General features: G+C 36.2%; 1 protein-coding gene across 1 annotated transcript in view; it reads right to left on the minus strand.

The window, feature by feature from the left end:
* Positions 1 to 5,619: 5,619 nt before the first annotated feature.
* Positions 5,620 to 13,971, minus strand: part of LOC106995313 (ubiquitin-conjugating enzyme E2 variant 1) — a 38,492-nt gene continuing 30,140 nt past the window's right edge. Inside the window, exons 2-3 of the mRNA XM_077988419.1 lie at positions 6,185 to 6,323; positions 5,620 to 5,780 (exon numbers count right to left, since the gene is read on the minus strand). Coding sequence (XP_077844545.1) covers positions 5,620 to 5,780; positions 6,185 to 6,323 — 300 coding nt within the window. The remainder of the gene's footprint in view (positions 5,781 to 6,184; positions 6,324 to 13,971) is intronic.

A 13,971-nucleotide genomic window follows, 5' to 3' on the forward strand; every position in this document is an offset into this window, starting at 1 on the left:
ATCTTGAGTTATTGTTTCATTAACATAAAGTCCTGTCATTCAAAGAAAAATACGTCCTTGTGTGCAAAATGTCAAGATTAGCCTAGACTAGAGACACCATGTATAGTTTTAGCATTCATATTTATATACATACATAATACATAAATATTTATATATATAAATATATATAAACAAGTATACCATATTTATATGTGTCATATTTGTATAAATATATAAAATGTGCTAACCAAGACACACTGCACTCAATCAATGAGTCTGCCCTATTAAACATCAAAATCAGCGAAGATAATGTAAATCATTATCCTTCTATATATTTCTTCCATTTTCCTCCCCCCAGTCTTCCTCCCATACTCCTTTAATCAAACATTTACACACCACTTTCTGTGTAACAGGCACTGCGCTAACTGCTACTTATAGGGGTTACTATGAAAAGTATATTCCTTGTACTCAAAGAGCTCACAGTCTACATCCATGCACCTCCTCACTACGGATGTTAACTGATTGTTGGGAAATTTTATTATAGCATCAAACACAGGTTGGTAAAAGGGTGCAGAGAAGTAACACTTAGCCCAAATTAAAAATATAACTGAAAAGTCAAAAAACAATTTGATCTTTTTTGTCTCTCTGTAAAGTTAAGCCATCACTCATAGTTGAGGTACTGATTTAAGCTTAATATAGTTAAGGACTTTCTCCTGCACAGTTTTCTGAAAATAGAATGAACTAACTTGTATGGCTGTGATTCTCTATCACTTTGTATAATCAAGCACTTTGTATGATCAGCCATCCCTGGGACTCACGACTGCCTAACAAGCTAAGCTCCCTGGGCAGGGGAAGGGCAGCATCCGTTTTTATAGCTCCAGACTGCACTTTGTCTTTGCTGGAGCCTGGGAGGATGGAAGGCTTGGTCCCAAGACTTGTCCCCACAGCCCAACACACCAGCTGTGGTAGTCTGCAGCCAAAGTGTCTCTTCAGGTCTAACCCTGACCCATCCTTCCCCAGTGGGCAGGGCTTCCCTGCAGGATTTCCAATAACTCCAGCCAGAGGCTCAGGGGCAGAATTTGGTTCTCCCTGGGCCTGAGCCCCTAGAGGGAGGGGTGGCCAGAGTCTCTTAAGACCAGCAGACTTAGCCTCTCCTCTTGGTAACTGTGAGGAATCCGGGCAGCCCAGATGTCTGGGTTTCCCCCCAGCAAAACACACCCTCTCCACCAAGGGACAAAGTGCTTCATTAAATGGGTCCTGACCCCTGTGCTATCCAACTGGGTGAGACCCTTCAACAGTGGTTGTCAGAAACAACATACGGGGGTGATTCTACCGGCATCAGGTTAGTGCCCCTTGAGGTCAGAGGTCCCAGAAGAAGGAGCAGGCACCCATCTCTGCTGCTGTCCAGCCTCCTTGAGTGACGTCTCAAGGCATGGGTGTATTCCAATAACACTTTCACATATTAACTCATTTTATCCTCACAGCAATCCTATGAAATAGGTACCATTATTCTGATTCTCCATTTAAGAGATGAGCAAACATCATCATCATCAACATCCTCATATTTCAGTTACTGTGATATCAGCTCTTGAGATATTTAGGATATGATTGGGATCTTCCCTGGGAAAGAGGCCTACTCAACAGAGAGAGAATGGATGGACCCAGCCATTAGCTGACCTTGTGTCTTCTTGCCTTTCACAGTTACTAGTTGCTTTTTTTATCAAGTATTCCCAAACCTCAACCTTCGCTTTCTCCTTTAGTAACATAAAACCTGCTTACTTTTAGCCTCTTCTTTTACTCCTTTCAGAGTTCAGAGTATATGGGAAAATGTTCTCTCTTCTATTTTCCTGTTGAGGTTGCTGTAGCATACTTTTATTTTCTTTTGCATATTGAAGCACCTAAATTAAGGAATTTCACAGCAGGTTAACCTATTCTTCTACTCGGCACATCACTGACTGTCACCTTAGCAAGCAGTCCTTGTTTGTAAAGTCCCATAGGTTTTAAGAAGGTAGTGAACCACCTTAACTACAATGACCTTATTAAGACAAAAGATGGCCTTTTAGATTTTGGACTGAAATAAGCCATTCATCCTATGTTTCAGCTGAAACACTGTAGAGAAGGAAAGGTGCCTATAGCAGCCCAAATTTGAAAAAAGGCTGTATCTGATGCCTTTACCTTGACTTTAAGAACTGACAGATCATTGGAAAAAATAAGAAAACCCTTCCAAACTTGTGCAACCTGAAAATACTCAGTTTGAAATGCATAATAATGAAATATATATGAATCATAGGGCTTGGTTGAACCAAAGCTTTTCTGGATTGAGAAGGAATTTGGAAATCATGCAGTCCAATGGCTTCCATTTCCTTACTTGTATAATAGAAGAAAGAAATGGACCATGTCTAGTTTATCTTTGTCACTTTAACAACACCTGACATAATGTCTGGCACAGTTGGTGTTCAATACATGTCTGTGGAATTGTTTTTTTTTTTTTTTTTTTTTTTTTGAGACGGAGTCTCACGCTGTTGCCCAGGCTGGAGTGCAGTGGCGCCATCTCGGCTCACTGCAAGCTCCGCCTCCTGGGTTCACACGCCATTCTCCTGCCTCAGCCTCCTGAGTAGCTAGGACTACAGGCGCCCGCCACCGCGCCCGGCTAATTTTTTGTATTTTTAGTAGAGACGGGGTTTCACTGTGGTCTCGATCTCCTGACCTTGTGATCCGCCCGCCTCGGCCTCCCAAAGTGCTGGGATTACAGGCTTGAGCCACCGCGCCCGGCCTGGAATTGTTTTATACTGAGAATTATGAGTGACCTGTTCAAGAGTACACAGCTAGTAATGGAGGAGAAGACTGTATTAGAACCCTCCTCTGATATCTTCTACCTGTGCTTCTTGCAGTTTACAACAGGAAAGGGCCAATTATTATTATTTTGTTGTTGTTCTTGAAATGGGGTCTCACTATGTTTCCCAGGCTGGTCTTGAACTCCTAAGTTTGAGTAATCCTCCCACCTCAGCCTTCCGTGTAGCTGGGATTACAGGCACATGCCACCATGCCCGGCTAGGACAGGGACTATTTTGAAAGTCACATTTTGAACCCCTGGAACGTTAGCCTATACAAAAGCCTCCTCAACTCTAGATAGATGTTAAGGTGAACCTTAGTCATGCCCTTCGAAACCGCATGCTAATAGAATTTGGAGTATTTACTTCTTGGCACTCCTTTTAACCTTTGTTTGTTTTCAAAATGGAAAACCCATGTGACTCTCCAATTCATAGCTGTGAAACTCAATTTATTTTTTTCAGGGATACACATCTTAAAATTTTTTAAATATAAGCAAATTCATCCAGAGAGGGCAATGTCCTCATATTTCCATTTTCCAGTAGTTCAGGCTACAAAAATACAATTCTTCATTTTACCCATAATTAATTACTTTGAGAGTATTAACTATTTCACCTACGGGACCACAAAGAAAGCACAGAAAGCAGGCCAAGTTATAACAAAGCATCCTTCCCAGCATATTGCAAGCAGCAAGTGACATTTAAGGGAATAGCCACACAGCCTCAGTCAAACAGTGCATTCTCACAGGTTCATATTATTGGAATTATTAACCTCTGAATTGCTTCTAGGAGGATCTACTTTGCACATGACAGGACTCCTGTGGTTAATTGAAAAAAAACAAAAACAAAAACAGTAAATTACTTAGCAGCACACATAATTAAGGAGTAGAGCAGGAAAGGAAAAGGGTTGAGGTGTTTTTGAATGTGCAGTCACCACAGAGAAAAATTAAGCAATATAATAAGGTAACGAAAATCCAGGTATGCCAGTCTTTGTCTGCCCCAATCCCAGTCAGCTGCAGTTCTGAGAATTTTCCACCAATAACAGTATTAGAAGTGCCCAGTCCTTGAGCCAATTCTGACAAAACCAGCCAGAAGGTCATTAATAACAGTGAGAGCCTTAGGTGCCAGGCATTGCTCAATACTCTTGAACAGATTATTTTAATTTTTAAAATAGCCCTATGAGGTAAGGATTATTAACCATTTTATAGGAGTAAACTGACACACAAAGATGTTAAATAACTTGCTCACATGTCTTAGTTAAGACGATTCTGCTATATGTCCCCCAAATTTCAGTGGTTTAACAGAATAGTTATTTCTTGCACACAAAATTTGACACGGCTTGTAAATGGCAAAGTACCTTGCTCAGTGTCACTTGCTTCATAATTAAAATTGAATTAATTTTCCAAGTCACCACTATTTATTTATTTTTACACAATGAATTACTTTTATTTCTGTACTCGTCCATATTTCAGCATTTAGTAGTCCTAAACAGCAAGTGGAGAAATACAACAATTTGCCAGGAAGTCAAACCTACCAACAGTGACCTGCTGTGCACACCGAGTTATTTGTTAAACCCCTGCTGAGGATCTCGTGAAGCAGCAGCACCCAAACCAAAGAAGTATGTACCAAATTTAAAGTTCTTTTTGTTCAAGTTGTCAGATTCCAGACTAGGCCACAATGGACTGCAAGGATGACCAAAAGAAAGCCCTGTTTAATACTTATTCAATTTTTAGAAGCAAAAACAATTACAGAAAAAGAAAATAATTAAGAGAGATCATGTGTGCTTACACATATCTTCATGTGGTCTTTTTCCAAGTTTAACCACCAAGGACTCTGACAGCTGAGAGTTCTGAATAAACTTGGTGACTGTTATTTTCACCTTATCAAAACCTGAGCTAAAAAACCCATCAGCTGATGATGACAGCAGAGGGTGGTAGAGCTGAGGACCCAATATTCATTTCTTAGGCTGATGGAGAGTGAATAAATGCAGTTCCAAAACTTAACCAGAACAGTTAAAGAGTCTTTCCATCATTTTCTGATGGCTTCTGGTCAAAGCAAGGAAGTGTCATAGAAAGCAATGGGTTGTGATGGTACAGAAAGGAACTTGAGGAAGTGGGAGAAAAAAGCAGCAACCCTCCATAAAGGTGGGGAAGAGAAAATATGGGGAAAGCACTAAATTACTCACTGAAGGCCAATCTCAGAGGAGATCAGAGGGGTTACAATCTATGCTTTGGCCGAGAGTGGAAGTGAAGGAATGTAGGGACAGGACATGGAAGGGGCATTATTTAAGCCTTAAAGGAAGAAACCAGGGACATCTAAAGCAACCCACATACCCACCATTAGTCCCACAGGCTGTGACCTGAAATCTTCACATCTAATCTAACAAGGCCGCAGGCTAGAGGGCTGTTGCAGGGATGGTGAGGGCTAGCAAGAAAAGGCAGAGATCTCAGGTCATGTAATTAACAACAAAATGATTGTGTAATATGTCTTTTCACAGTTAAGTTAGATGTGTCCTGCTAGTTATGGCGGGAACAATTCAAATATATTGTATTCATTCCAGAAGTTCAACTACGTGGACAGTAGTTACACTTGACGAGATGATTTGTTATAGCACAACTTACGTATTTTAAATGGACAAAAATTTAGTGTCAGTTATAGTATCTTTAAGTAAATTTCCTTTGAATAGGAATTCCCTTTCATGAACTTTGAGGTCTACAAGACATATCTAGAAAATTTACTACTGTGGAAAATGAAGACTTCTTTAATTGAATGGTGGGGTGAAGGAGGAAGGCCTGTGTTCTTTTACTTTTGATTAATTGCTATAACACTGACCTTCAGTCGGCTGAGGGAGTTTCATAATTTTTTTAGACATCATTAGGTGCCAAGGCTCTTGCAGGAAAACTTTAATACGACATGAATTTTGCCATTTTGATAGCATTGATATGGCTCTTGGGTTCACTACTCCATTAGAACGATTGATTGTGATATATCTATCTATCTATCTATCTATCTATCTATCTATATATCTCAGTCATGAAAAGAACAAAATAATAGCATTTGCAGCAACCTCGATGGAATTGGAGACCATTATTCTAAGTGAAGTGACTCAGAAATGGAAAATCAAACATCGTATGTTGTCACTCATAAGTGGGAGCTAAGCTATGAGGATCAAAGGCAAAAGAATAATACAATGGATTTTGGGGACTTCGATGAAAGGGTGGGAGCGAGGTGAGGGATAAAAGATTACATACTGGGTACAGTGTACACTGCTCAGGTGATGGGTGCACCAAAATCTCAGAAATCACCACTAAAGAACTTATTCATGTAACCAACCACCACCTGTTTTGCAAAAACCTATTGCAATTTAAAAAAAGAACTATTGACTCCATTCATATTAAATTTTGTTACAACTTTTACAAAAGGGAATGATTTAGGTCCATATTTTATTTTAAGGCTGTATATTTGGTTTTCATAAATAGTCTGAGCCCGTGGTGGCTGCCATCTTGCATTGCTGTCCTAATTCACCATTATTATCGCAAAACAGATACAGACATATGCTGCATAACGAGGCTTCAATGACAGATGGCATATACCACAGTGATCCCATTAGGATTATGATGGAGCTTAAAAATTCTTATTGCCTAGTGATGTCAGTCATAGTTGTCTTAAAGCTGTAGCACAACGCATTACTCACAAGTGGTGATGATGGTGTAAACAAACCTACCATGCTGCCAGTTGTATGAAAATAGAGCACATATTATATAAGTATGTATAGTACATAATATTAATACTTGATAATGATAATAAATAATTATGTTACTGGTTTATGTATTTACTATATATATATATATATATATTTTTTTTTTTGAGACAGAGTCTTGCTCTGTCACCCAGGCTGGAGTGCAGTGGTTCAATCTCTGCTCACTGAAAAGTTTGAACCTGTTCACCTCCCAGGTTCAAATGATTCTTCTGCCTCAGCCTCCCAAGTAGCTGGGACTACAGGTATTAGCTACCACGCCCAGCTAATTTTTGCACTTTTTGTAGAGATGGGGTTTTTCCATGTTGCCTAGGCTAGTCTCGAACTCCTGACCTCAAGTGATCCGCCTGCCTTGGCCTCCCAAAGTGCTGGGATTACAGGCGTCAGCCACAGTGCCCAGCCTGCATTTACTATAATTTTAAACATTATTTTAGAGTGTACTCCTTCTACTTATTAAAAAAAAAAAAAAAAAAAAAAAAGAGTTAACTGTAAAACAGCCTCAGGCAGGCCCTTCAGGAGTTATTCCAGAAGAAAGCACTGCTGTCATAGGAGATGACAGCTCCATGTGTGTTATGGCCCTTGAAGACCTTCCAGTGGGACAAGATGTAGAGGTGGAAGACAATAATACTGATGATCCTGACTCTGTATAGGCCTTGGCTAATGTGTGTTTATGTCTTACTTTTTAACAAAAATTTTAGAAAATTAAAAAAAAAAAACTAAAAATAGAAAAAGCTTATAAAATAAGATTAATGAAAGAAAATATTTTGTACAGGTGTATAATGTGTTTGTATTTTGGTTAATTGTTAATATAAAAGAGTTAAAAAGTTTATAGGCTGGGCACAGTGGCTCATACCTCTTATCCCAGCATTTTGGGAGGCTGAGGCAGGCGAATGGCTTGAGTTCAGGAGTTCGAGACCAGCCTGGGAAACATACTGAAACCTTGTCTCCACAAAAAAATTAAAAATTAGCTGATCATGGTGGTTTGGGACTGTAGTTTCAGCTACTCTTGTGGGTGAGGCAGGAGGATCACTTGAATCTGGGAAGTAGAGGCTGCTGTAAGCCACGATCACACTACTGCACTCCAGCCTGGATGACAGGGTAAACCTTGTCTCAAAAGTATGTTTATAAGGGGAAAAAGTTACAATTAACCTAAGATTGAAGGAAGAAAAATATTCTTTTATAGATTTAGTGTAGCCTAAGTGTACAGTGTAGGCCTTCACAAATTCACTAACCACTCAATGACTCACCTAGAGCAGCTACCAATCCTGCAAGCTCTATTATACAGTAAGTGCTCTATACAGGTGTACTTTTTAAAACTTTTATTGCATATTTTTCTGTACTTTTCTATGTTTAGATGTATTTAAATACACAAACACTCAGTATTGCTTTATAATTGCCTACCATATTCAGAACAGTAACATGTACTCTTTTATAGCCTAGGAGCAATTGGCTATATTATACAGCCTAGGTATGGAGTAGGCTATACCATCTAGGTTGTAAAATTTATTCTGATATTTGCACAACAACCAAATTGCCTAAGGAAAGATATCTCAGAACATATCCCCATCATTAAGTGGTATATGACTGTACTTTAACAGTACATATTTTACCCATATTTGGGCAAAAGCTAGTCATGTCCCTATATAAGGATGAACGTATTACCTCTATGGTTGTGCTAATTATGAGGTAGCAAATGTGTTTAAATTGGTAATATAACTATGTATCGACTTAAGTATTAGTTTTGGAATAATAAATAAGATGTGCCGTAATAGTAGAATTTAAAAATAGAATTTTAAACATGCCAGTCATATCAAAGTGCTTTATATATACTCTCACTTAATTCTTACAACTTCCTCCCTTAAGGTAGTACCATTAATATTGCCACTTCAAAAATGTTGTGAATACATTTCTCTCTGTAAATAAGTTATTTGTAATATGTTATTGCAAAATGAAATGAATTATGAAAATGCACTGAAGGTATATATAGCATAGTGACTTATTATAAGTCAAACTCCTGTGTACTCAACCCAAGTTAGGAAACAGAATCATACCACCAACCCCATAAGTCCTTCCAATTTTGCTGTCCATTCAAAAACTCCCCTCTCTCTCTAGAATAACACGTATCTTAGTTTTATAGTAGTAGCTTCCTTTTATTTATTTAGAGTTATGAATTTTTATGAAACATTTTTATAAATTTTGTTTAATCAGTATGTTTTTCCTCTAAATCTTGGCTTTTATTAAAACTTATTTTGTGGAGAATCCAAAGAATATCTTGTATACTCATGATGAAATTAAGCACATTTTTCTGTCTTCAGTCTTTTCTGCAAATTGGAGGCTGGACTTGAAGTGTAGCTCAGGTTAGACTCAGTTTTGATCTTCTTAGCAAAACCATAGGTGGTGGTGTGTTTTTTAATCATAAAGAACATGATATTTGGTTCTCTATTTGTGATGTTAACAGCTACTAATGCAGACTGTCTAGACTGAGTAATTCACTACGATTGAAAATGGCAAAAGTTCTAATTCTACTATCACTTGTTTACTTATAAATAGATGCATCAGTTCATCTCCTAATTGATTATGGAGGGGTAAAATTCATATAGAAGTGGCAGGATAAATGCTTCATCTTTTCCTTTATTTACCTATTTCAACATAAAATAAGAGTGAAGCTCCAAAGTTGAACAATTCACTTATCTTTGAATATAAATATGTACTCATGGATTTAATGCATGTAGTCATTTTAATTCATTGTAATATTTGTTTTAAATTTTCAGTTGTGACATCTTAAGTTATGTAATTTTAATCATTTTATGTGTACAATTCAATTCAGTGGCACTAATTATATTCACAATGCTGCATAACCATCATCACTACCCACATCCTAGTTTATGTGTGCTTTTTGTCTTGATAGTATATTGGATTGCGTCAAATGCCTTTTGTGCACCAAGGAGGAGATCATTTTTTTAAATCTTTTGTTCTATTAATGTAGTATATTACATTGATTGATTTACTTATGTTGGACCACCCTTGTATTCCTGTGTTAAATCCCATTTGGTAATGGTATATAATCCTTTAAATATGATGTTGGAATCCGTTTGTTAGTAGTTTCTTAATAATTTTTGCATTTAACCTCATAAGAAATATTTGTCTGTAAATTTATTTTGTTCTGATATCTTTTTCTGGCTTTGGAATCAAGGCAAGCCTAGTCTCATATAATGAGTTAGGACATGGTTTCTGCTCTGTATTTTGCAAGAGTTTGAGAAGAATTTGTGTTATTTGTTTTTTAAATTTTTCACAGATGTTTTATTACTGATTCAATATACATATTGTTAAAGACCTGTTGAGTTTTTCTGCTTTTTATTGAGCCAGTTTAGGTAAGCTCTGCATTTCTAAGTTTTCTATTTCATCTAGTCTACTTAATTTTTGGTGTACAATTGTTCATATTATTCTCTAATAATTATTTTATTTCGTATAGTTGGTAATATATCTAATTTTAGTTATGTGTGTTATTGCTGATATATTAAAAATGATTCTAAAGACCCAATAAATGAGGAGATATACTTTATTCATTAACTCAAAGACTCATTGTGATGAAGATGTAAACTCTCCTCTAAATAAATCTATAGAGTCAAGTTAATGTCAATCAAACTCCCTACAGGATCTCTGCTTAAAAAATTTAAAAATTACTAACTCTACAATTCATATGAAAAGGCAAAGGTACTAGAATAGCCAAAAAATTTTGAACAATAAGTAATTTCAAAACTTTTTCTAAAGCTGAAGTAATCAAAACAGTGTGGCATTGATTTAAAAAAAAAAATGATCAATGGAACAGAACAGAGATTAGAATTAGACCCACAGAGATATGACCATTTGATTTCTGACAAGGGTACAAAGGCAGTTAAATGGAGAAACAATAATATTTTAAAGAGAATAGGCCGAAACAATTAAACATTTCCATTCAAAAAAAGAAAAAAAGGAACCTTAACATAAATCTCATGTCTTATGCAAAATTAAAATTGGACTATAGCCCTAATAGTAAAATAGAATACAATAAATCTTATGGAAGAAAATACAGGAACAAATGTATTTGAAGTTTGGGTTTGGCTGCATATTTTTTTTAATAGGGCACCAAAATGATAAGTACAGAAAAGCTGCTGAATAAAATGTAGAATATTCTGTTAAATTTGAACTTCAGATAAATTATTTAAAATAGTATAAGTATTCTCAAAAACATGTATTTTTATTTGTTAAATTTGGTAACACTCAGGATAGAAAACAGACCAATGATTGCTAGGGTCTGGGAGTGGGGGGATGGGGATAGAATACAAATGGGTATGGGGGAATTTAAAGGATAAAATAAAGTTCTATTTCTTGATTGTGGTGGGTATGATACAACTGAAAGTGTTTGACAAAGCTGGCATAACTAATGCCAAAAAGGATACATTTTACTATATTTAAAATATACCTTAAGTTTGAAAATTAAAGAAGTAATAGTAAAATGGTGATTGTATAATTTAGGCAGATATGCAATTGTGCACTGCAAAATTCTTTAATCTTTTCTGATTACTTGAATTCTTTCATAATACAATAGCGAGGATAAAGTTAAAGAAGATCGTAGAGCAAACAAACAAAATGGGAAATAAAAACAGTTCTACAGGTTAGGGATGTTATCTACTATGTCAAGAAACAGCTATTCTAGGGAGATACCAAATGATTTATATTTGTTGTGGCCATATTTGTCCTTAAAGTTCTTGGTGTAGCTGTTTCTAATAAGGTTCTGTAAGGCTAAAAAGGTCCCAGCAACATGTCCTCCATCTTATAAAATACCAAAACTCACATCTTCTTATTATTGGAGTTATTAGTGGTTTTTCCAAGATCAGAATAATGCTTGTGATCCCACACTGTTTTTTCAGGGCAAAGGTTTGAGTAGATGAAACCTCAATTTTTATTTCAAAGATAAATTTCTTGTTATTTGTGCCATCTATGAAGCATATTTGCCCAATTTTCACAGCAGATTTGTGTGTACTTTAGTTAATGTGTTCTGTTTTGGGGCAACAACATAGAACGGTGAAAGGTAATGGTTTGAAAATATACTTTTTTGTTAAAATGTGTATCTTCTTATGCCATTATTTTAAGAAGGGAGTAAAAATCAGGTTGGTATATCTGAAAGAGTACCCCAATTTTATTTGCTTGAATATATTAGGATGTTTTATGCATATTCAAATCCAAAATTTTACTAGTTCGTGTCTACATACAGGCCTAATTTTCTATTAATTCATCCAGAACAAAAGTTGACATTTTTCTTCCTATTCTTAAGCATTGTTTCCTTAGATCCAGAGAATTTTATTTCTGATATTTAGTTATTCATTTCAAATGGTTTTGTTCCCTCTTTAGGACACCTAAACTTTATAGTTTCAATTTCCGTTTTCCATGCTTATTTACTAATTTATACTTTGTTTTGTTTTATACTCATTCTTAATTTTGAAGAATGCAGGGTAAAGACACAATATTAGATTTTCTTCATATCACATATTTATGTCAGTTTTTGTTTGTTTGGATTTCTGTTCTTTTTAACCATTGGTGCATTTGCATCTCCTTGTATTGTTTTTGTTATCTATATCTTTCTGTTTCTCTGTTTTTAAATTATACTGAAACATTTTTTTTAAGAGACAGGGTCTCAGTGTGTCGTCCAGGCTGGAGTGCAGTGGCTATTCACAAGCACAGTCATAGGAGACTACAGCCTCAAACTCCTGGGCTCAGGTGATGCTTCTACCTCAGTTTCCTAAGTAGCCAGCCCTACAGGTACATGCCACCATGCCTGGCTCATTAAATGTTTTTTTCTGTGAGGCCATAAGCTTGAGCCTAAAAGACTGTTTCTTCTTAAAATTGTATTGAAGAATCAAAGCATAGAGAATTTTTAGCACTTTTCCATGGGCTCCTTGTAAATGTTTTCTCTTTTCTCTCCTTGGACCTACTTACTGGCCACTGGGAGAAGACTGCCAGATAGTCTGAATCATAAATACCAATAAACAAAACTGAAACTCTCTTCTAAAGAGCCAATACCTGGCTCAGAAGCAGTTACTACAATTGAGAGATAGGTATACCACTTCATAGAACCATTTCACAATATTTTCTCATTTTTATAGTAGTTAAAATAAACAAACTAATGCACATGAAAGAAAAAAGCATGGCATCCCTATCCTTGGACTTTAAACCAGGAGAAAGATTTGTGTGGTTGTTTCCTAACTCAACTTCTGAAGTAACAGATATATTTACACTGTGCAGCTCTGCAACTTTCTACTACTTATCTTCTGACACTGGGATAGGAAAAACACAAACATAAAAATGAAAAATTGTATCTACAAGTCTTCACTACTACCCATGCTCTTCACATTTCTGATTTGATGCACATCATTGTAGTTTTGAAAACCATACTGCCAAGGGAGGTACTAGGTGTGTGGCCTGTGTATCATATTTTGCCTTACTCAAGATTGGTACTTGAGTAGTAGAGGACTAGATATAAATATCCTAACAGACCTTGGATATTTGTTTCAGTGCCTATAGTGTAACTCAAAGCACCTTATCAACTTTAAGCCCGAGTTTGCTGTTTTAAGTAGAAACCCATGTTTCAGCCACTGTTTGTTAACTTTAGTTCAATTCCTTGGATCTTTTATTTAGTAGACCTTCCTTCCAAATTCCGATATTCATTTTCAGTGTTTTTTCATTATTATGAATTTTTTTACTTTTTCTATATATTCATAGAAAATTTAATAAGAAAGTAGGAAAGAATAGGGTATAAACTTGGTTACACATACATCATTTTGAAGTGCTTTCCTGAATGTTCTCAAATGTGGACTTGAACTTTCTGACCCTTGGCTTACTTGTCATTTCTATCATACACTCTTATTTATCTTCTACTGTCTATTGTCTGTCTATCTATCTTTCTATCTATCTATCTATGTGTCTATCTATTACGTATCAATCTATCTGTCTATGTATCTTTAAATTTTTATTTTGGTAGAATACATATAACATAAAATCTACCATTTTAACTGTTTTCAAGTGTACAATTTGGTGATATTAAGAACATTTACATTGTTGTGTGACTGTCACCACTATCCATCTCCAGAATCGTCATTACCCCAAACTGAAAATCTGTACCCATTAAATAATTCCCTATTCCCCACTATCAACAATTGCTGGTAACCACTATTCTCCTTTGTGTCTCTGTGAATTGAATATTCTAGGAAACTCATATTGTAGAAGGACGAGCCATGGACAAAACCCCTCAGACACCGAGACAGAGAAGGCAGTGGCATTCGTCAGCTGGGAGCATCGGCAGGATAGCGTCTTAAAATCTGAGCTCTTCAGGTGCTCAACTTCTGTCCCTTTTAAGTGCTCACAACTCTA

This window comes from Macaca mulatta, chromosome X (genome assembly GCF_049350105.2).
Source record: "Macaca mulatta isolate MMU2019108-1 chromosome X, T2T-MMU8v2.0, whole genome shotgun sequence".
NCBI classification, from domain to species: Eukaryota; Metazoa; Chordata; class Mammalia; order Primates; family Cercopithecidae; genus Macaca; species Macaca mulatta.